Source organism: Myodes glareolus, chromosome 5, assembly GCF_982192425.1.
Source record: "Myodes glareolus chromosome 5, mMyoGla1.1, whole genome shotgun sequence".
NCBI lineage: Eukaryota > Metazoa > Chordata > Mammalia > Rodentia > Cricetidae > Myodes > Myodes glareolus.
The window spans coordinates 69,023,287-69,046,326 of NC_142030.1; the positions used below are offsets into that span (position 1 = coordinate 69,023,287).

The 23,040-nt window shown below is 53.3% G+C and overlaps 1 protein-coding gene across 5 annotated transcripts in view; it reads left to right on the forward strand.

Moving 5' to 3' along the window:
• The window catches only part of Kiaa1614 (KIAA1614 ortholog), a 36,850-nt gene that overhangs the window by 3,974 nt on the left and 9,836 nt on the right, over positions 1–23,040 (forward strand). For 3 of the 5 annotated variants that reach the window (XM_085688088.2, XM_087906400.1, XM_087906399.1), the window contains 7 exons: positions 315–2,246; positions 2,379–2,612; positions 4,149–5,086; positions 5,788–5,851; positions 13,905–14,048; positions 19,735–21,263; positions 21,754–21,898. In XM_085688088.2, coding sequence (XP_085544214.2) covers positions 2,563–2,612; positions 4,149–5,086; positions 5,788–5,851; positions 13,905–14,048; positions 19,735–21,263; positions 21,754–21,898 — 2,870 coding nt within the window. In that variant the 5' untranslated portion in view covers positions 315–2,246; positions 2,379–2,562. Of the gene's footprint in view, positions 1–167; positions 2,247–2,378; positions 2,613–4,148; positions 5,087–5,787; positions 5,852–13,904; positions 14,049–19,734; positions 21,264–21,753; positions 21,899–23,040 lie in introns of all 5 variants that reach the window. The other 2 variants (XM_087906401.1, XM_048421306.3) reach the window with 2 other exon arrangements.

Sequence of the window (23,040 nt, forward strand, 5' to 3'; positions counted from 1 at the left end):
TCCTACCTCTGTTCTCTTAAGTGTTAAGATTACAAGTGTGTACAACCCAGTTCAGGTAGTGCTAGGCATCAAACCCAAACCCAGGGCCTCACGCTTGCTAAGGGAATTTCTCCCGGCTGAGCTACATCCCAACCTGATTCGAAGTGTTTGGTTTACTTTGTTGACAGGGTCTCACTGTGTAGCACTGGCTGATCTGAAACTCACAGAGATTCACCTGCCTCTGCCTCCTGAGTTCTGGGATTAAAGGCGTATGCCACCACCGCCCAGCTTCAGTTTGAGGTTTTAAAGACTAAACATCTCATATTGTGCTACAGATGCGAACAACTGCACTGAACAGTGTGATGATCGAAGTCCCTAAGTCTTTGGAGACCTGCACTTACTAGCTTGGTCCTGACTGTTCACTGAATCTGCACAAAGGGACAAGACAATAGTGCTGGACTCCTGAAGTCACAGAATGCCTGTCCAAGTAGACAGACCCCTCACCCCTACCCCATAATATGAGTCACCACCATGACTGATCATCTCATGAATGATGTGATCAGCATTAAACCAAAGCAGAAAGTGCCTCGTTTAAGGAACTACTTATTCTGGGAACATGGCAGGGGGTGCCTCTGACTCTGTTAACCAGAGCTGCAGTGAGTGAGTTAGATTCGCTTACTTATATGGGGTTTGCCCTTTGGTTCCTAAATTGGTCCTGCTGTCAGTTCCTGACAGTCTGCTCGGATCTGGGCCGGATTACCTGCCCAGGGTCTTCCTCCCACAGGCCAGGGAAGGCAGACATCCTTTTGGTTTCTGAGTACTCAGACGGAACCCAGGACCTCTGGCACAGTAGGCAAATTCTCTACCCCAGCACTACATCCTCAGCCCATTTCTTCACTTTTCATTTCGAGAAAGGGTCTCACTAGATTGACTATGTTGGCCTTGAACTAGCAAATCCTCCTGCTTCCGTCTCCGGATCAACTGGGATTACAGGCACACACAGCACACACACGGGGCAGAACTGGTTTTTCGCTTACGTGCTCTGCTCAGACCTTTAGCTTTGTGCAGTAGCTACACTGCCTTCTAGCAGCTGCCCCCCACAAAAAATTAATTATTCTAGTTGAGGTAAAATGTGCTGGCGAAAGGGACGATGAATGAGCATGTTCTCTTTTCAGAGGTTTTGGATATATTCTGGTTCCTCTTACTGTCTCACCCCACACACACACACCCAAAAAAAAAAAATTTGGTTTGGACATTAGAGAGACTTGGTCACCTCCCTCTTTTTCCATGGAGAACGCTCCATGGATCTAGGGCACAGTTGTCAGCCCTCTGTCGCTCGTTCAGCAGAGGCCTGAACCCAGCTCTGTTCGGGGATCCTCAGCGCCCGGAGAACCGGTCCCTTCCAATGTGGCTGGCAATGCAGACCCCACTTTTGGCTGCCTGTGTGAGCTGTCCACTCCGGCTTGCTCTGGCGTCTCCGCAGAGCCAGAGCAGCGGCCAATGACCTTGACCTAGGAGGGCGCCCAAGGTCGATGTAGCTGGTTCTTCGGGGAAGTCCACCTACTCCACCCGAAACGTTCTCTACCCCCAGCGTTCCTCAGCTTCCCCTCCAGTGGAGCTGGTGTAGTGGGTTGAAACGTGGCACCTCCGGCACCCCGGCTGCGCCTCACCATCACCTCGGCTCCCCTCCGCCTTCGCGCCCGCGTGCCCTGGGGGGAATTTGCTCGGCGTCCCGGACGCGGTTCGGTGGCAGCCAGTGCGCCCCACACTCAGGGCGCATCCCCTGCTGTCTGGGAGGGGAGCGGAACCGCGGCTGCTCCTGGCTCCCAGCGTTCGCCCCGTAGGAGCGGCCACGACCCCGGGAGGACGCGGGAGGCTGGGGGTGGGGACAGGCAGAGGTCGCGGCTCCTCCAGCCCCTTCCGCCGCCCCTCCTCTAGCCTTCCTCGCCCTCTCTTCCCTGGCCGGCCTCTCAAGCCGCCCGCCCGCTGGGCCTTTCACCTTCTGGCAAAGCCAGGGAATAGCGGTCGCTGCGGGGCCTGGGGCGCAGCACACTCCCGCTAGCCCGGCCTCGCCTCGCAGGCCCCGGGGCCGAACGCCATCCCAGGGGCGAGGCCTTCGGGCCACACTCCCGCCTTCCCGGATTTAGGGCGAGTCCTTCCCGGGACTCTGAAGCGGCCCGGGACGGGGAGCGAGCGCGGGCTGGGGCCTCGCCTCTCCGAGGGATGCAGGGGATGGAGGCGGCAGTGAAGCCTGCGCGCCGCGCTCAGTGAGTACGGAGAGGAGCCGGGAGGGGTGGCGGGGCGCAGAGGGGACCTGGGCCGCCCGAGACCCGACCTCCCACCGCCTTAGAGCCGGAAGAGTTGAGGAGGCCCGCTCTTCACGTCCATTTTCATTCCAGTTTTCCTGACTTAGAGCATCGGTGCTGCTAGAAGCGGAGGGCTCGATAACTGTCTTCCGGGAAGACCGTCCAGAGGCCTTCACCGGGAGCGTCATGTTCTTTAAAGTCTGCAGACAAGGATGTCTGGAGTGCAGTTCCAGAGTTTACCGGCCCTGAAGATCTTTGGGTTTTACTGAAAGGGCTCATGTTACAATCCCAACCCTGGCCTCTGGATTGGACCTCAGAGGAGAAGAGGTAGCTGGGCTGCAAAGATAAACCTAGTGTAGTCTAGATCACTGGCTCTCACCCTTCCTAATGGTAAAACCCTTTAACACAGTTCCTCTTGTTGTGCTGACCCCCAACCATAAAATTATTTTCGTTGCTACTTCACAACTGTAATTTCGATACTGTTGTGAATCGTAATGTAAATATCGGTGTTTTCCAATGGTCTTAGGCGACCCTGTAAAAGGGTCTTTCTACCCACAGGTTGAGACCTGCTGCTGTAGGTGATCCGGTAGAGGAGATGACTGCTGTCCTAAAGACAATCCTTAAACTTCACAGAGTTACTTCCGTGAAACTTGATTTATATCCCCGAAAAGCATATAAACTGAATGTAATAAATGACTGTAGAAGTTAACCCTTTAAGAACATCTTGTGGTGGATCCTTATTGTGTGAAGGGAGTAATTAGCTCCTAATCTGTTGTTTATGCATGGATTCCTTATCCACGGAGTTTACTTCATGTGGGACACATCTAGACATAGGATGATTCCTCAGAGTGACCTGACAGAGTAACCGTTAAGACCCAGGAGCATGTACAGTGAGTAAGACAGTTGCTTCTTTCCTTATGGAAGGCCATTGGAATCAGCCCAGCCACCGCTGGGCTGTATCACACTAGTGAGGCTGGTGACCTCTGCGGACTCAGATCATACCTAAGAATAAGGGGCTGCAGTTAAACGCTAACTGTCCTGGCAGAGTCCTGGACTTGGAGTGAAAAGCTTCTGGTTATAAGCCGGACTCCCCCATGGCACCCATGGGGTGTAATTTCTCCGTGCCTCAGTTTCCCCACCTGTGGAAAAAAAAGAAGATACTAATAGCATTCTAGCACAGACACGTCGGAATTATCTTAGAGAATGTTGAAATGTTTGAAAAGTCTTAGTTTGTGACTGTCCCTGTCTCCTCTTGAGTACGGCTTAACTCTGGCCAATGGCTTTTGCATTGGGGCTGGCATGAGGCTGGCAGGCACCGCTTCTACTGGAGGCCCAGGTCCTTCATCCAGAAGGAGGAGCATGTTGGCCTTTAACCAGCATTCTCCGAGGCCGTCCTTTAGCCCAGCGTTGGGAAGTCACACTGCTTTTCACAGTACTCCACATTTGCCATAGGATTCGTTGTCTGAAGCCTTGCTCTGTTTATCTGTAAAATGGGTTTAGAAAAGCCAGGAACACAGCACACATAAGGCCCCAGACCCTCGGAGAGACTGTTGACAGGTAGTGGTTGCTTGGGAAACAGTGTCATTTTCTTCAGTAGTGCAAACACTGGTACGTTGTCCATGCTCCAGGAAACACCCCCGTTCCTTCCTCGCCCATGAAAGAATATTACTCATAAATTCAGCAGTAATGTGTTCACACTATTCTTTGACTTGTCCTTTCCAGTGTGTGTCCACATTATGTAGTGAACACCCCTCTATGCTGTCTTGATATCTGAGCAGGGGTCCATATCAACGCACTCTGGGGGACCAAGCAGGTTCCTGGGCCATCCAGGTACAGGGTTTCAACTTCTCCTTTATCCTGCAGAGCATCCAGGCCAGGGAGCAGAACACCCAGCACCATGCAAGTGACTCCAACTGTGGCCAGAAATGGTCCAGAGCAGCCGGACAGCGGACCTCTCCCAGGACCCACGCTCTGCCTCCGGGGAGACCGGATGCCTAGCCTGGTAGCTCCCAAGCCTCCCCGGACATGGAAGCTGCAGCTCCAAGGCCCCTCTGTGCTCGAGTCCAAGGTGAAGGCCTTGAAGGAGAAAATGACAGCAAGGAAACAGGGGGCAAATCCCTGCCTCACTTCCTATGAGCGTCCACCGCCCCCCAAATCCAAGTGCTGCCAAGTCAAGCCCGAAGCTGTCGGGAGCCTACTTGAGGGCTCTTCTGAACTACCAGATACCCCGGTGGTTCCCCATGCTCAGAACCAGATTGATGGGCAGCTAGACAGCAGTGTTAATGAGAAGAAACCTGCCAGGAATGGTGGATCCAGGCCATCTACCCCTGGCCTCGAGAGTTGCAATGGACAAAGCCTGTGGTCTCCAGAAGCAGCGTGGCTGCTGGCTGATCATGAGGCTGGCCCGGCACCAGGATCTGGCTCTTTACAAGAGGGCCCCAACAACCAGGTTTCTGTGGGCCAGCCAGAGGGGCCTGGTCCCTGCAAAACCACCCACCTGAGCAGCCTGAAGAAGAGAAGACCCTACCCACTTGGAGCCGGGGTGGTGACAGAGAGAGATCTAGACAACAGAGCCCTAACAACCTCCAGGGAGCACTTAGTCCCCAGAACAGACCTGCCAGAGATGTTCCGGAGAGCTGGTGGCCTAGAGGCACAGGGCACTGGGACAAACGCTTTGTCCCTGTCTGAACAGGTGGAAAAGAACCGCCTCCTACTGCAGGAGATGCTGAAAGTTTCCAGACAGAGTTCTTCCACGGTGGGAAGCCCAGACTGCACTCCATCCTGGGACAGGGCTGCATCAGGTCAGTCTCATTTTGCTGGCCTGGTTTGGAACAAGTGGGAACTTGTAGGGAAGCTGGAAAGATGGGAGAACATGATAATGTCACCCAAATAATTGGTGTCCAGCTGGAACATAAGGTCCTTTTATACCTCCCAGGCAGCCTTAACTGCCTCACCCTGTGGCTCTCCAGATCAGTGGGAGGCCATCCTTTGTGCTTGGGGGACAGAGGCTATGTGACTCTTCCCTGTGCCTTGTAGCTCTTTGCAGAGTGGCCTTTTGCTCTCCCTCTGATGCTGTCCTGTGTCACCCCCATTGTGCTTTGTGCCCTCGGGTGGGCTAGCAGCAGGAGCACTTCCCTGCAGAGGTTGTTCAGAGCGCCACAGGAACACTGTTGGGTGTGTGCTCAGACTCTAAGAGACATCCTTTCTTAGCTTTTTCATTGCTGTACCTGAGGGCGTGTATGGGGTCCTCTTCAGCTATTCTGGGTTCACTCAGTCTTTGTGACAGCCTGTGCCTCCACCTCTCAGACCAGAACCTGGGTCCCAGTCCCCCCCACTTTCTAATCTCATCATCCTGGAGATTAGACTTCAGTGTGTGACTTTTGGGGAACATAGGCCTACAGCCCACACAGGGAGCAGAGCATCTCTCCCGAGTTCACCGAGTAGCAGCTGAGAGCCCAGTTGGTAGCTCTGTCCTGATCTCTGCTTCTGCTCTGGGCCCTAGAGAGACCAGCGGGAGACGTGGACTGGGACTCGGGCACCCCCCTGCAGGACTCAGGTCAGAGCAGGTAAGGGCTCTTCCTTACCTCCATTCCTCCTTTACTCTGCACTAGATCAGCAGGAAACCTAGCAAAGACCAGAGGATAAAAAGGCAAACCTTCACCAGTGGATAGTGGCCACGGCCAACCATCGTCCTTGAGACTCTGTGGAAGGTACCAGGCTGCTGTCTGCCTATCAATTAAGCAAAGCCACTAGGTGCAGAGGTCTGCAGAGCCTTCCAGTTACCTGCTCTGTGTCCTGGAGGCCATTTCCCCTGCCTAGGCTTCTGTTTCTTTCGAGCAGGAGGAATTGAGACGTCATAGCTATCTGATTAGTTCATAGGGTTATTGCAAAGATAAAGGGCATGGATGTGAAAATTATTAGGGAAAGTACTTCAAACCCAAAACTTCAACCCCTCCTATTCTTTTCCTAATCAGAGGAATGCGCCGGGCTCAGGGTTAAGGGTTCCCCTCCAGCCTCTCACTGGGACCCACGGATTGTTTTCTAGCCCTTCCATCATTGTTTCGGGGAAGCTGGTGTCCAGAGTATGGTGGGTGGATGGAGGCGGTGTCCTGAGCCTGGAAGAGTGGAAAGAGAGGTGTGGTGGGGGCTACGTGGAGGTCTGAACTAGTGCCCACTTGGAGGCTGGCCCCAGCCTTAGCCTTTGCTGGGATGTTGGCCCATGAGGCTGAGCTAGGCCCTGGGACTGGGAGTGGCTGACATTTCCACAGCTGCCCATGACATCAGTCTCTGCAGAGTCCCATGATGTCTGCCCACAGCTGTCAGCTTTGTTCTTAATGGCCAGGCTGCTCCCCGGGTAGCCTATTGTCCCCCTCAGAACACGGGTAAGACCTTTCTCTGCCTTCCTTAGCCCATGCCGGCTGCTGTAACAAAATGCAGCCGGTAACTTAGAAATCTCAGGCATGTCATGCGTGCAGTTCAAGGGTGGTAATCAGTCCCCCTTTCCCGATCCCCTCACACTGGGGGTGAGATTCCAACATGAAAATTTTGGGAAACATAGCCCCATCTCTGCTTCTGCTCTAGCAAGATGAGGGTGCCCAGAGTCAGGTAATCAGGGTTGCGCTCAGCTGGTGGTGGTGGAGGGTGTGGAAAGAGGGATGTCTGGCCCTTTAGTCCCTCTGTGTTCATGTCTGGTCTCTTCTGCCTTCCTGGCTGCTGTCCTCAGCCCTCTCATCACACCCTTCTCTGCCCTGCCCCTATGGCCTTCAGCATCCACTGCTCCCTGTGTAGCGACAGAACCCCTCCCCCTGCAGTGCTGCACTCTCCCTCGACTCCCCAGGCAACACAAGGAAACACAGCTTTGAGGTCCTCAGAGAAAGAAGGGCAGCCCCTGGCTTGCACTGAGATAAGTAAAAACAACAACAACAACAAAAAATATACCCTGCTTCTCCTGATGAAGTGACTCAACCAGGAGATGGAAGGACCTTCACACACGTCTGTGAGGATGTTTAGAGCTCCCAGGACTAGACTCCCAGTTTAGTTTAACCTGGCAGGCCATCTTTACCCATGGGCTATGTAGCAGGGTTCATGCAGAGAGGCAGGTGTGATGGCACATAGCTGGCATCTCACCCCTTGGCAGGCTGAGGCAATAGGGCAACAAGTTCCATGCCTGCCTGCACTATATAGCAAAACCTTGTCTAAAAAAGAGACAGACAGACAAAGAGATCTCAGGTATGGCTTGTATGTATATGTATTGTATGATTCGTGTGTGTGTGTGTGTGTTGTATATGATGAATCAGTGTATGTGTCTGAGGGGAGATATACACACACAGAGAAAAACAGACAAACTTGTTTTAGGACCCTGTTCAAAGACTAATAAAATGTCTCCTTAGAGTGCCTGACATGTAGAGCCACAGGCATGAAGGGCAAGTCCCTGCTAGGTAGAAACTGGCTGAAGGGCCAGGAAACATAGGTTCAAGGAAGAGAAAGTGCCAGCCCCACTGTGATACCTTAAGACATGGCAGGGCTCCCGTCTGAGTGAGATAGTTTAAAGGACACTACAGCAACGGAACCCACATTGACCAAAGACTTGGTTTCCCTGGCTCTGTGCCCCAGGAGTGCCACAGGATCTGTGCTGAGGGGTGTAGGACTCTGGGCAGAGCAGTGCTCTGAGGTAGTAACTGACCATTTCAATGGCCACCCATCAATGTGTACCATGGCACAATGGCCACTCATCATTGCGTGCCGTGGCACAATGGCCACGCATCAGTGCGTGCCGTGGCACAATGGCCACGCATCAGTGCGTGCCGTGGCACAATGGCCACGCATCAGTGCGTGCCGCGGCACAATGGCCACGCATCAGTGTGTGCCGTGGCACAATGGTCACTCATCAGTGTGTGCCGTGGCACTTCACTCTTAAAGCATTGCAGACCTTCTGAGGGCTTGAAGAGCAAATGAGTCTGAGTCCCATTCTGTCAAGTTTAGAATCTGGATTATTTTTTTTTAAAGATTTATTTATTTATTGTGTATACAGTATTCTGCCCACATTCATGCTTGCAGGCCAGAAGAGGGCACCAGATCTCATTACAGATGGTTGTGAGCCACCATGTGGTTGCTGGGAATTGAACTCAGTACCTTTAGACGAGCAGGCGGTGCTCTTAACCTCTGAGCCATCTCTCCAGCCCTAGAATCTGGATAATTTATGTTACAATCAAATAACTGTGACAGCCAGGTTAGCCCAACATGCTCTTAATTGTCACTGTTCTGCAAGGTAAGACGACAAGTTCACAGAATGGCCTTGCTTGCAGAGTCCAGTGTCTGAGTCTGGGGTATCTGGGCCAGCTTGTTGCAAGGCCTGAAGGAGTCATCCATGGAGGTGAGCCACCTAAAGACTCAGGGCCTCAGATCCTGCAGGGGACCTCCATCCCCTGCGCGCAGAGTTGTTCTCTATTAAGGGTCAGGCTTTTGCTCAGCCCTATAGGCCTAAAATATACTAGTGGCCAGATGACAGAGCAGGCCAGCCACTGCCATTTTCACCCCCTGGTTATGTGCCAGGTGCTATGTAAGTGCTGTTCCTGCATCTCACTTTGCCTGTGCACACATCTTAGCCGTTGTTCCTGCTTTACTGGCAGAGGCTCCAGAGGAGGCCAGGTGACATGGAGTCAGGACTTGCACTCAGACCCCAAGACTTATGCTCTGACCGCCTATGGGGCACTGCCTTGAGCTGTCCTTTCCATGTCTCTGTAGGCCAGCCCTTGGGTAAGCAACCCTTGGGCCTTCTACCTCCCTCCAGCCTGGCCTGTTCTCCGCTGTGGGCCAGCTTGTGTGTGTCCGTGTGCTTTCCGGTGGAATCCCCCCCCCACACACACACACTTTACTGTCATCACTCTCTGCCCACTGGCACGGCCTGCCCCTATGCCACCAGTGCCTTCTCTGGTGTCTTTCTCCTTGAATTCCTGGAGACAGAAACAGGTGCTCATAAAATGTCCGTCAGAGGAGGCAGGAGAGAACTGAGGGAGGGCTCGCTGACAGCCAGAGCCTGTGAGGGCTTGCAAGGGTCTGGGTGGAAGCTGAAGGAGCATTCCAGATGGGTGAGGCTGAGGAAACGCTCGGGAGCATCTGAGGTGGAATGTGTGGTGATCCGTGGAGGGTAGCCACCCGCCCGGGGAGAGCTGGAGTGAGATCTCATCTGAATACAGAGGCATCCAGCGGTCTCCTTCCTGCCCCCACGGCCTCCTCCTGCACAGAAGGAGGACTTCAGCTCCTGGAAACACGGGTGGATGTGAGTCCTGTGGGCTAAGAGCATCGGGGACCTGGGAAGAGAGTTTGGAAGCCATCTTGAGTCACTGGCCAGTTTTTGTATCTTCTGGGCCCAGAGTGTCAGAGAGTTATGAGCCTTGTAGCAAGACTAGGGGACAAGACACAAGACACTGGTCAGCTCCAGCGTTCTAGGGAGCCATAGAGGTTGTTGAGGAGCGTCCAGGGTAAGATGTCACTGAAAGGGGTCGAGCCCCGTGTGGCTTGCTTACCCTTATCCTGCACCAGCCATGTAGATGTACAGACACAAAGAGAGCTCTGTGCTTGCAGTCCCAGGAGACTCAAAGGAAAAAGAAAACACAACAGAACAGTACCCCAAGCCTTTAGTGCTTAACCAGTTCCCCAGTGCCCAGTGTTCTGTCCCCTGTGTTGATCCCACTGAAAGCCACTGCTAGAACCTTCAGGTGGACTGTCCCATGCCACGCTTGACTCCACACGCAAAATTCTCATTGTGACTCCATCCTGAGCAGGGAGGAGCTCACAGAAATGGACAGTGTCAAGGTAGGACTAAGCTGACCTCACCAAAGGCCTTTCTGGGAATGTCTCAGACATCTGCCGCTCTGGCTGCCCGTGTGCCCATGAACCCAGGCAGTGCTGACCTGGCCAGTGCCAGGCCTTGTTACTGGGGAATTTGTCATCGTTCTTTGGGAATGTGGGACAGGCCTGTTCTGACCTGCCAGAGACCTTTCTTCTTCTCTGCGGAAGGAAGAGCGAGCATGGGCCTTCCTCCGCTCCCTGTCAGCCTCCTCCTGTCCCGTGTGGAAGTCACCTTTCCAACAGAGCTTTTGACAGTCTAGAGCAAACCCAGCAAGCCCTCTCAAATTGCCCGCAGATTGTCACTTCTAAACATGCCTTTCCCTTGCCAGCAGCAGGGTAGTCTCACTGGTGGGTGACCTTAGTTCATGCTCAAAGGTCCCCACACCCAGAGTGAAGGGGTGAAAGTGACACCGTGCTAGTAATAGAGCAACAGTAGTAAATGCTGACCATGTTTGAAGAGACCTTTTCTCCCAGATTAGCAGGTGGGGAAACTGACGCCACTAGGAAGAGATGGCCCAGGGCTGAGGACGTGGGCAGGTCACCCTGACACACTGTAAACCACCTCCTTAGGTTCCATCCTGTGGCTGTCCTGCAGGCGGAAGAAGGGTGCGCCCCAACAAGCCTGAGCTCTCCACCAGTGCAGACACACTCCTCGATCCCTCAGAAGCAACAGTAAAGACCTCTGTCCTTGGCTAGCACAGGCTTTAATATACACAAGTGGAGAGTAACTAAGCAAAGGCCTTGGATATTCTCTGTGTGCTCCGGGCTCTCCCGTCACTGTTTGCCTCCTGGAGTCTAGTCCTGGTTCACATTCCTGAGATGAAGGGGTTAACCCCAGACTTGCTGGAGTTTTTCATTGTAATCCTGGCTTATGCTGGCTGCAGAGAAATGTCTCTGTCCCCTTGACTTTTCTGAATGGGAGAGCTAAGGGTCTCCTGATCTGCCCAGCTCTTGGGGTGCTAAAGTCACTGTTTAACTTTTCCCCCGCTCCAAGAACCTGGCCTAGAGCAGAGGGCCAGAGTCACAGGCTCCCTTTGTCGTCAGGATGCAGCTAGCAGAGGGTAGAGGCGAGGACCTGGACACATCTGTGGACCTGTAGCTTCCCCCAATATGTAGTTCTTTGGGTGACCACTCCACAAGAGCCAGTCCTTGGTCCAAATGCCCCCTAAGTGGGAACCTCAGAACCCCCTCCCCACCATAGCCGGCCTGGCCGAAGACCCAGACTCAGGGTAGCAGTGTAAGCCCTCTCTCTCTTATAAAAGCTCATGTTTACTGATGGGAAACTGAGGCCTTGGAGGGAAAGCACGCAGCCACCTTATTCCTGTGCCCTACCCACAGAGGTAATGGACTACAGAAGCTCGGACTTCAAGAAGGTGATAAATACTGTTTGTTTGTGGGTAGTATTGCCTGTGCCTGGCTGCACACTGCCTGACTTGGCCAGGAAATTTTCAAAGGAATTGAAAGAGCTGGGATTGTGGGTTTTAATTCATGATAGGAAGGATTGGTTCTGGGGCTCCGTGCCTCCCTCTGGTCCAGGATCAAATGAAAATAGAGTCTTCCTCAGTTGGAAGTTTGAACCCCAGCTTTGGGGAATGGAGGGCCACCAGTGGTGAGGAGATACCTGCTTGGTGTGTGTGGTGCCTGTTTGCTCCTCCCCTCAGGAGAGAGAGAGAGACCTCCCACTCTTCCCCAGCGGGCAGAGCCCCCATCTCCTGGGTGCACAAAGTCCTTGCTTTGCTGACCTTGGCTGCAGTCTGTGAAGGTGGCTGCTGCTCTCCTCCCTGCTTGCTGGGTTGCTGCATAGACGCCTCCAGGCGGCCAGAAAGCCTGCCTTTCTAATCAGTGGAGAAACCAGCTTTGTCTGCCAGACTGAGGCAGGGCAGTAGATGAAGGGGGTGGGGGTGGGGGGTGGACAGCTGTTCCAAAAAGGAAACAGCAAAGCTGGAAATGGCTTAGAAACCTGGAGGCGAGGCTGATCGCAGCAGCATCCGGCCAGCTGCCGAGGGGCTCTCCTGCTTGCCCACCAGGCCTGTGACAAATGCCCGCCGACAGTCGCAGAAGCACAGCTGTCACCGGAAAGCTGTGAGCATGCAGGCTGGTAGCCAGAGGCCCGCGGCTGCAGGAGAACCTCTGCCTGGTAGCCTCATTATCTCTGCTGTTGGAACCGGAGCCCCCGGGAGCACAGCTGCTCTCAGCTGCGGTTTGGGGAGCTCTGGAAGCCATGTCAGGGGAGCCTCTCCTGCCAATGGAGGCCTCATGGGGGCAGCAAGCCTGGAGAAGGACTTTTTTTTTTATTTTTTTTGCATCACTCCAATGAAGCCCTCCTTCCAAGCCTGGCCTCGCCCTGCCAGAGCTCATGGCACAGATGGTCCCTTTATGCCTGCAGCCTTTCCTCCTCTGGCCCAAAGCGGTGTTCAGAACACATGACAAGAAGAAAACAAAAACCCGTCATCTGCTCAGAGCCAGTTCAAGGGTGTCCCAAGGAGCCCTTGTCCTGAAGGCCTTTGTCCACTCCTGTCATGAGAGTCCCTCATACGTCCTGAGGTCAGGGTGGAGCCTCCCACCCCGTGTAGCATATGGATGGAGTAAGGGGTACCCCGGGTGTGAGAGCTAAGCCCTGCTGAACCTTTAACTGAGTTCTCTTTCTGGGGACCCTCCCTGTGAGCAGAGCCAAGCATGTGCGACAGCGTGGATGCTGGAGTCACATCAAAGCCCCTCTGACCTCAGCCACAGACATCCCTGCTCTCCCTGGCGCCCTCGGAGGAAGGGGGACAGGATGTGAAATGAGGCTAGAGACTGGAGCTGGCTGTCCTCTGCCTCACTCTGCTCAGTTTTCAGTTGATGTTCGACCTTGAGCGGTGTGTCAATACTCCCCTCCAGTGCATTCGCCTAATCTGTCAAGTTCAGGAACACCTGCCCTCATCCAGCCCGGCTGTGAAAAGCGAGCTGTGCAGAGAAAGCCATCTTGTCACGGGGAATGTGGACTGTTACTTCCATAACCCAGAGCAGCTGGAAGACAGCTCTGGACAGAGGTGCCCGTCATTCCCGCAGCTCTGGACTGGCGGGGACGGGGAGGCAGCACATCTGGTGGGTGGCGTTTACCACCACATGACCCTTATTATTAGGAAACTCGAGCTATGTGCTGGCTTGTTTGAATCCAGCTTAGTTTCTCTCTGCCCTGTGAGCCCTGAGCTGACTCCTGACAGGTCTGGATTGAGATTATGAGAGGAAAACACCAGGATTTAGGAAACGTCATCTGCCAAAGGCCCAAGACTGACAGGCAGTGCCTTGGTCCTGTGTCTTTGATAGGAGCTGGGGACAGTTCTGTGTGGACTCCAGTGGGGGTGTGTGTGGACTCTGAGAGACAGAAGGAGACAGGGAGACCATGCATGGAAAGACCATCTGTCTGGGCACAGACCCAGATCCATAACCCAAGGACCTTCCTTTTCCTCTTTCCAAAAGCTCCTGCTTATGCCCTGAAGGAACAATAAGACAGCCAGACTCCCCAGCCCCTTTTCCAGCCCCTCCCAGCAGATATCCAAGGTCAGGTTGGCTCCCCAGCTCCTGTCTGAGCTCAGGGTGTTTCCCAGGCCTCAGGGAGTGGGATGGGGTGGGGAGGAGGGAGCCCTATGTGTGAGTTAGAAGGGGAAGGCTGTATATACAAGGCTTTTCCTGGCAGAGCTGTGCTTGATACCGTTAAAGCCTCCTAAGCCGTGTTATTTTCTTTTAATCCCCGTGCTGTCCATCCCGGCCTGTGCTACCCTGCAGGATCTGCGTTCCCAAGCTGGAGCCTGTTCTGAGTGCCAGGTATGAGGGATCCAAGCATCTGACTCAGCATGCTCGCATGAAGGCCAGGACTCAACCACTCCGAGCCAGCCATGATATTGTGCCCACCATTGCTCAGGGCAGCCGGTGAGTGGAGCCTAAGCCAGGCTGGCCTGGGAGGGCTTGTGGCAGGGAAGGGTCACTAGCACAAATAGTTCCTATATAGCCAGAAAGCATTTGTTCTCTTCTCTCCTGTCTCCCTCCCTCCCTCTCTCTCCTCTCCCTCCATCCTTCCCCACTCTCTTTATGCATGTGTGTGCCTATGTTTTCTGTGTCAGGCACTTGCCATGATCATTTAGTCAGTCAACACATCATTCCCCATAAGATGAGATATAAAGATAATATCTATGTGACCTGAGCTCTCTGGGGGCATCGAGATCACAGTCTCCAGGGAGAGAGACAGCCAAACACCCAGTCGGGTCTGTGGGTTCTAGTGGAAGAGGGGAAAAGCATGTGTGCAGAGCTGGCAGCATTTGCTCCATCTGGAAGGGACAGGCGAGGCTCTCAGGATGTGGCTCCCCAGATGGGGCTTATAGGAGTTGTGAATCTTCCCTGGGTAGGGAGGAAGGGGCACCATGCTAAGGGATGGGAGCTGTGAGAGGCAAGGCTGTGCTCAGAGCTCAATCAGCTTGGAAGAGAGAAATGTGTCAAGTGCAACATGAAGGCTAGAGAGCTCCTTAGAGGCCGGCCATGGGGGCATGCCAGGCCTGCTGAACATCGGAGCATGAGTCCTGTACTAGTGTGGGGCCGCAGAGATGGGTAGACAGGTGGGTTAGAGTTAGGGTTATACTAGCATGCTCACGGGCCCCTAGCCAGAGGGTGATGCCTGGGTTCAGGGTCAGGCTGGAAATGCCCGTTGGACAGCTGGGTGCAGGATCATTGGCGGTGAGGCCAGAAACAGAGATGTGGGTACCGTGGTGACGTCATCGTGCTGGGGCTGCGAGAGCGAGCACATCCAGGGTGAGGGGACGGAAAAGGAGAGGCTCGGGCACTCTTGGACTAGCGTGTCATTACGTGACTGCCCAAACCACACGCCTGTCCCCGGCGTTGTGCTTGTTCTTTGCATGGTGTATCTGAAAGCAGTCCTTACGTGTGGAATTCTCCAGCACACAGATGCAGCCCTAGCGGTGCTCTGCCGCGTCAGGCCGTGCCGGATCTTGGCAGGCCCCAGCAGGCCCACCGTGGAAATGACAAGGCCTGTGGCTTCACAGCTATGGTGGGCACACTGGATTTGCTTGTCTTCTTTATCAGTGTGGTACTGGGGTAACGAGAACGCTTAGCAAAACACAACTCTGTGCTCTGTGATGGGGCTGCTGGGTCTGCTCACTAAAGGCTCGGGACATTCACAGAGCCCTATCTTGACTCCACGGCAAACAGAAGTCTCTTCGTTCGATGTCATTGTGACCCTTAGGAGGAGGGCACAAGAGACCCCCAAATGCTAGTAAAATCTGACCTTGGGGTGCTCTTCCGTTTCCACATGAATGCCTTGTTTCCCGTCCACTACAGAGCACTCACTGGAATGACATGGCTTCTTTGAGGTGTCCCAGTTGTTTTCCACATGTGCAGAGAGACGCCTTGACAGCCACGGCACCCCTGCCCTGTCCTATAGGAATGTGTGCTGAGGCACACACAGACAAGACGGTGAAACCGATTTCAGTGTGCTTTGTCCTCTTGGGCGCCTTCTTCTCTAGTTTATTGCCCCTAGTCTTTACATCCAGTAGCTATTGTGAAGTAGGTTTCCTCTTCGTTGGCTATAAAAATGCAAGGTGACCTACTTCAACAGCTGCTGTGTCCAGAGAAGAATTACTATGACTTGGCAGCGCTGGCGAATCCTCAGAGGGTAGAGCTGAAAAATCCACACCAGATGGCTTGATGCAGCTGCTCGGAAAGGTTACGCTCCATCAGATCACCCTGGAGGGCAGGCAGAGTTAACGCGGTGATGCCAGGCAGGCCCCAGGCCTCAGCTAGAAGCAGGAGGTCCTGCCCCAGCCTGCCTTATCACTCCTTCCAAAAAACAGCCTGGCAAAAGGTAAGGGAGGAATGGGGGCAGGCAGAGCAATCTGTAGAAGGCCCTCTTTAGCCTAGGTCTACCTAGAGGCAGCCAGGTGAGCCTGCATCTGCAGGCCTCTCCCAGAAGGGGGAGGTGGAGACATGTATTGTCTGGAAGCTGGTCCACATAGAAATGGAGCAGCTCCCGGAAGGGGAAAAGCTGTTGCCACTTGGGGAATAGGCAGACTCAGGTTGGTATCAGTATTCTTCATCACAAAACACAGTACATGTCACTTTATCGCAGGAGCATAGGATGTGTCAGCAGGCTGCACCCTGGGAAGGATTGTCCTGTGTGAGGCTGCAGAGCTCACAAACATCACATCAATTGTGTGCCTAGGATAGCATTGTTGTAGAAAGTGAGGCAGTGGACAGGGACTGGCCTCCTCAAAGGCCATGTTACTTCAGGGCAACAGCAGAGGCTCTGAGCTTGACTGGAATCCTATCCTTGGGTGGGATGCCAGCAGCTCTGGGATTTGCTTTTGGCTTAGCTGCCTCTTGTGCATGGCTGCTGAGGCCTCCCCCTGCTTTCCTATGCTATTGTCTGTGCGGCTGCCTGGGGCCTTGTGTTCTGAATAATTGCATTGAAGACTCCTACATGGTTAGCTCTCCTTTATTCTACTTATGACAATGAATTTGGGTTTGTGGGATTTTGTTTTATTTTGTTTTTGAGACAGGGTCTCACTGTGTGGTCCTAGTTGGCCTAGAACTCACTTTGTGGACTAGGATGGTTTTGAATTCACAGACGTGTATATCTCTGCCCCTCCCGCCGCAAGTGCTGGAATTAAAGGTATACACCACCATACCCACCTTATCGTTTTGGAGATGGGATCTCACTCTGTAGTCTAGATTCCTTTGAACTCAGAATCCTCCTTTTGCCTCAGCCTCCTGAGTGCTAGAATTGGGGATATGTATCACCACACCCAGTTTTCCTTTGCTTTGCTTTTTTCTTTGTTTGTTTGTTTGTTTTTGAGACAGGGTGTCTCCTTGTAGCCCGGGCTGTTCTAGAACTCACAGAGATCTGCCTCTGCCTCCCAAGTGCTGGGATTAAAGGTGTGCACCACTGCTGCCTGGCTGCTTTTTTTTTTTAATTTGTTTTTGTTTTTTTTTTTTTAAATTTCTGTCTTTGGAGTGAATTCTAAGATGGATCAGTTCACCACTACTGCCCTGGAGACAGGTTGGTTTCTTCCCCTTCCAGCAGAACAGGGCGCTGGTTTTGGAGCCCGCAGGTGGAATGGGTTCTAAGCCAGACACCGCGTCTCCAGTGAGCCATGCTGTGCAGTATAGACCTGGCTGCCTGCCTGTCCCCCTCTGTGCCTGATGAGGTGGCCTTTGTTTGCTGTTACTCGGTGGCTCCTTCCAACCTAACCCTCTGCGACAGTAAATGTGTGGTCCGGGTGTTCAGGGCAGGGACACATCACTGAAGGGTACTTATTCACTCTAGCTCTCTAGAGAAGCGTAGCCTATAGGATACGGCTATGTATGGAGAGGGTTACTTTAAGGAGTTGGTTCGCAAACTGGTAGACACCTGATAAATCCTGAACCTGCAGGATAGATCAGCCTTGGTTTCCCTCAGGCCTTTAACTGGTCAGATGAAGCCCACCACAGGATGGGATGTAATCTATTTTGTTCAAAATCTGCCAGTTTAAATGTTAATTTTGTCTTTAAAAAAGAAAGCTTTTGTGCTGTTAACATCCAGAATAATGTTTGACCGAGTCTTTAGGTCCTGAGGCCTCCACATTGACATTAGATTAAGCGCCATGTTTCCAGCCATGGGAGACGGTATCCTCTGCAATCTGAGGACTTCTCAGAGATCTCCGCTCTGGTACAGCCATTGTGAAGCCAACTGGAGCATCTTAAACAAAGGAGGCGCGAGCTCAGAGAGACAGATGGGCGAGGCATCGAGAAGGGCGCATGTTTAAATATCCCAGCAGTGCTTGTGTGTGCGATTTTGTGGCCTTTGAAGTTACAGGGTTCAATGGGTGGGAGTCAGAGCTGGGGAGAGAAGAGGTGGCAGCCCTGTATGCTTACCCCAAAGGCTATCACTGTGCCCTTTGCTGGGTAATGTGGCACGATGCCAGCTGTGCTCCGGGAGGAACCAGGTCAGGAAGTGCGAAGGAAGCAGGCTAACTGCTCTGTGAGATAAAGTAATGAGTGGGAGAAATTTGGTCAGCTCCAAAGACAAAGGCTCCAGAGGGAAAAGGAGGAAGTATGGGCCTTGGACCTGGGTCCATTTGCATAACTTTGTAAGATGGCTACTGGGGTCCTGAGATGAGGCTTGTGTGGATCTGAGCAGGATCTGGCCACCAGCCAGTGTTTGCCAGAGCCAGAGCTAATAAAAGATATGAAGATCTCCAGGATGCACTTCTGGAGGCAGATGTGGGTGTGTGAGGTGGGATGGGGATCAGAGGCTTTGGGGCTACCTCAGAGAGGCTCCAGGGGCTGCTGATCTGCAATCCATCCCAGCAAGGCCTGAGGAATGCTTAGTGGGAATGTCAGGTCAAGAGCCCGCCAAGTCCCAGACTTCCAGCCTCATAGAATACCCATGGAGACTTCTTCCCATGAAGGCTTTATAGCACTTAAAACTGCTCTTCGGTGTTCACAGGGGGCTGGTTCTGATCTCCCCCTTTGATGCCAAAACCCACAAATGGACAGGCATTTTCCTGTATGCATTAAGCCACCCCTTTAAAGCGATAGGTGCTTTACAGTGGTTGCCATGGCGTCATGCTTAGGGGATGACAGGGAGAGTGAGGTCCCTCCATGTTCAGTACAGATAAGGGGTTTTGTTTTCAAATATTTTTATGACGAGATTGGACTCCCTAGATGTGGAACCCACGCACACAGAACTGACTCTACATGTTTCTGCAACTCATCACTGCCAAGTTAGGCCACTTTCTTACCCTAAATACACACATGTGCACACACACGGAGTGCACATATAAGCTCTGCCATCTTCCTCTGTACCATCCCTAACTTTTCTTTTTAACTTATACTGAGCCCAGCAATAGAAAACAAGTTAAAAGTAAAAGATGTTGTATTGGTTTTGTTGAGCAGTGTGTACTAGGACGGACGTGTGCTGTGGGTAGGACGACGAATGTGTGCTGTGGGGTCAAGCTCTTATACACTGTAAAGGTTTGTTACTTGTACTGGTTTAATAAAATGCTGATTGGCCAGTAGTCAGGCAGGAAGTATAGGCAGGGTGACCAGACTAAGAGAATTCTGGAAAGAGGAAAGTCAGAGACGCAGCCTCATCTTGGAGGAAGCAAGATGAGAATGCCTTGGGGACCTTAGGAGAGGGTTGAAGGGGAAGGGAGCAGCTCAATAAAAATCAATAATAAAATAAAAGATGAGAATGCCTTACTGAGAAAAGGTACCAAGCCACGTGGCTAAATACAGATAAGAATTATAGGTTAATTTAAGTTGTAAGAGCTAGTTAGTAATAAGCCTGAGTTAATAGGCCAAACAGTTCATAATTATTATAAGCCTCTGTGTTTCTTTGTTACTGAACAGCTATGGACCGGGGTGGGGGGGACACAGAAACTTCCATCTACAGACTTGGGATGTATATATCCTGCAGGATGGGCTTGGGTTTGCCGTATGACTTCCCAGGAGCCTGACTTGGGGTGACCTTGTAGGTGAGGCCTGGGGCAGAGCACATCCAGAGCAGCTCTTCCCTTCCTCACCACTCTCTTGTATGCATGTGACCTCTCTCCTGTCTCCTCACTAGAAATGGCCAAAGCAGTCCAGCTCTGGATGTCAGGAGCAGCTCTGCCTCCAGAGAGAGCCTCCAGAATGGGAACCTGAGTGACTCTTCCGATGTGGAGTCTGGCAATGGGCAGTGGCCCAAGCAGGGAATGCCGCTGTCTCATGTCCGTTTTGAAGATGAGTCTGCCCACGAGGCTGAGTTCCGGTACCTGGAACGGCGTCAGCAGCGCCAGCGTCAAGTGTTAAGCACAGTGCTACCAGCTGTGGGCCAAGGACCTCTGCACTCCAAGCCTGACTTAACCAACTACATTAACCATAACATGGGGAACAGTGCATTCCACAGGCCTATGGGCTCCCTGGACCACAGTGATTTCCCTGCACCACCATCGATATGGGACAGTGAGAGGACGTGCCCAGCCTGTGGCAGCTGTCTTGAAGAGCGTTGCCCTGCTGAGGGGAGAGCAACGCCTGACCTGAGGGTCCTCCAGGGTCTCCAGGCAACCTGTGAGCAGACATTGCTGCTGGGACCCTGTAATTCCCATGACTTGAGCTCCCCATTCCCAGGGCACCACACAGAATGGATCCGGGAAACACACATCACAGACACTGTTGCCACGCATCCTGAGGAGGGGGACTCTGTCCTCAACAGCACCGTCAATTCAGATAGCTGGACTGACATTAAGGATGCCAGGACCTCTCAGCTCAGCAGGGCAGGTGGGCAGACACAAGGCAGCAGCCCCCAACAGTGGCACTGTGACTCTAGACCTCAGGAAGGCCCCAGGTGGCCCAGGACTGAGGTGGAGCTGCCCTGGGAGCTTCAGGCCTGGCCTCACCTACATGAGGTTGGTGATGTGGTTGTAGGAGGGGAGATAAAAGGAGCCACAGGACACATTCCCCAGGGGACTTTGTTTGTAAAGGAAGATGCTGAGCCCAAACCTGCCTCCGAACCCAAGAGGTCTTGGTCCCCAGGGCATCTTGGACTACAGTTAGGAAATCACCGGACCCAGCCTGAGGATTCCTGGACTACATGCAGGACAGCTTATGCTGTGTCATCTTCCAAGAAGCTTGGGTCCTCAGGGTCAGGTCAACCAGACCAAGTGTCTGAAAGCCACGAGTCTCTGGAACCTGCGTGCACTTCTTCTCTCCAAGGAAGTCCTGAGGAGCCCTCTGCACCTCACCCAGCCCTGCAGCCAACTTTGCCCCTCTCCCTTGAAGGCTGGGCGCCAACCCCTCCCTCTTCAAAGAAATCCTTCTGCCCGATGCCTCTGAGGAAGTCAACCTGTACTAGACATCACAGGCAGGAACTCCAGGTTGAGCATAGGGATATCCCCTTGCCTCTGTCCCCTCCAAGAATCTCAGTTCACACCTCGCCCCAGACCCAACCCAACAGGCCCCGTGTCAAGCATCCACTACTGGACCTGTCTGCCAGCACCAATGGCAGTGTCCCTCTGTGGCTGCAGGAGCCCCGAGGAGCAGCTGTCCCCAAGAGTAGAGCTGACAGGGAGTACTGCTGCCAGGAGCCTGGACCGCCCCTGGAGAGTGACAGAGATGGTAAGGATCGCTGTCCTTCATGTCCAGCCTAGGCCAGGTCTGGGGCACTCCTCTGCACTCCGTCTTGATCACCAGACGATAAGGCCACACACCATGCCTCGTATCCCTGTGGGTCCCTCACGTCAGCAGCAGGTGGCAGGGAGGCGGCAGAGTGTGGACAGGGTGCAGGATTCAGCATTAGCACGGAGCAGGTTAACCAGTTTTCTGTGCTTGGGGGATGGGGACGCAGGCAAGGTGGGGATGGTGCCCTCTTCTTGCTGAGAAGTCTGAGGTGTGTAGGGAAGCTCCAGTCCACAGCTGCTGGAGGCTTTGTGTAAAGTCTGACGGGCCAATCAGCAGCTCTGGAATCCACCATTGCTTCCACTGCCCCTGCTCCTGGGGCTCCCACCTCTCCCCGGTGTCTCCTGTTCCTAAGCTGGGGAAACAGACTTTGCCCCACTGTGACCTGTGGGGACGTCAGTGTAGCAGTGGGGGTGTCATGCTGTTACAGGAACACTCTGGGACTCTCTCCAGTCAGCAGATGTCGCCACTGTCAACTCTACAGCCGTCACCCTTTCCCTCACCTCAGAGGAGCCTGGGTGCCCCCTGGAGTCACACAGGACAGAATCCAGCTCTGGCGGCCACATGCCCACTGGGTGAGTGGCAAGAACGAAGCCCGACTACAATGGGCATGTTGGATGGGGAAAGAAGCTGTAGCGGTAACATCTCTAACCCCGCCCTCCCAAATCCTGGAGGGTTCCTAAACCATGTCCTGGCACCTTAACTCACCCCTCACCCTTCCCAATCCTTTCTCTCTCTCTCTCTCTCTCTCTCTCTCTCTCTCTCTCTCTCTCTCTCTCTTTCCCTCTCCCTCTCTCTTTTTGTGCTCTTTGTGTGTGTTGTACATATGTGTTCATGTGGGTGTGTGCACATGTGCCTGGTTTGTGCCTGGTTTTTGAGCCCCAGGGATTCACTTGTCTCTGCCTCCCCAGACCTGGGGTGATTAAGATGCTCTGCCATGCGCCTGGCTTTTAAACGGGTGCTGGGATCTAACTCGAGTCCTCAGGCTTGCGTGCCGAGCACTTTATCTACTTCCAGCCCCCACTTTTTCCAGGTCTTTTTATCTGATGCACCTTGAAGAGCCACCGAGTTATCTGCTCACCCTTGAGCCCCAGCTTCTAATGCTACAACTGAGAGCCACAGGCCTCAGGGAGCTCCTAGGATGCAAATTGTTTCCCATCTTTGCTTCAGCTGGGGTTAGACATGTGAGGTCTTGCCTTGGGACCTCCTTAGGCCGAGTTCAAAGCCTTGGTGAACCTGGTACTTCCCTGCTCCCAACTGTATCTGTGACCACACGGCAACACCCAGCCTCCCTATGGCCTGGGCGTTTGCCAGGAAGCAAGGTCTGTCTTCAGTCTCTCCTGGACATCTCTCCCGGTATCTAGCTGACCCCTCAACAGAAGCCGAACCGTGGCCTTCCCAGCCCCCTTCCTAGCAGCCACGCTGCTATCCACACACTGCTTAAACACACACTGTCTGCGTTTCCTCCTGCTTCCCCCACCTCCACCCTCTGGCAACCCTCTCCAGCCCCCAGCCCCTCTTTCTGCCATCTGCTCTGAGCTGCCTCACTTCTTAACTGCACGAGGGAATATTTTTAAAAAACCCAATTAAATGGAATCATTGCCCTACTTAAAGTCCCAGGGCAGTCTCTCTTCCCTTGCCTTCCCGAGGCTGACAGCGCTTGGCAGTGTGCTGGGCCTGCCTGCCTGACCTCCTACCACACCTCTTCCTGCCTTTC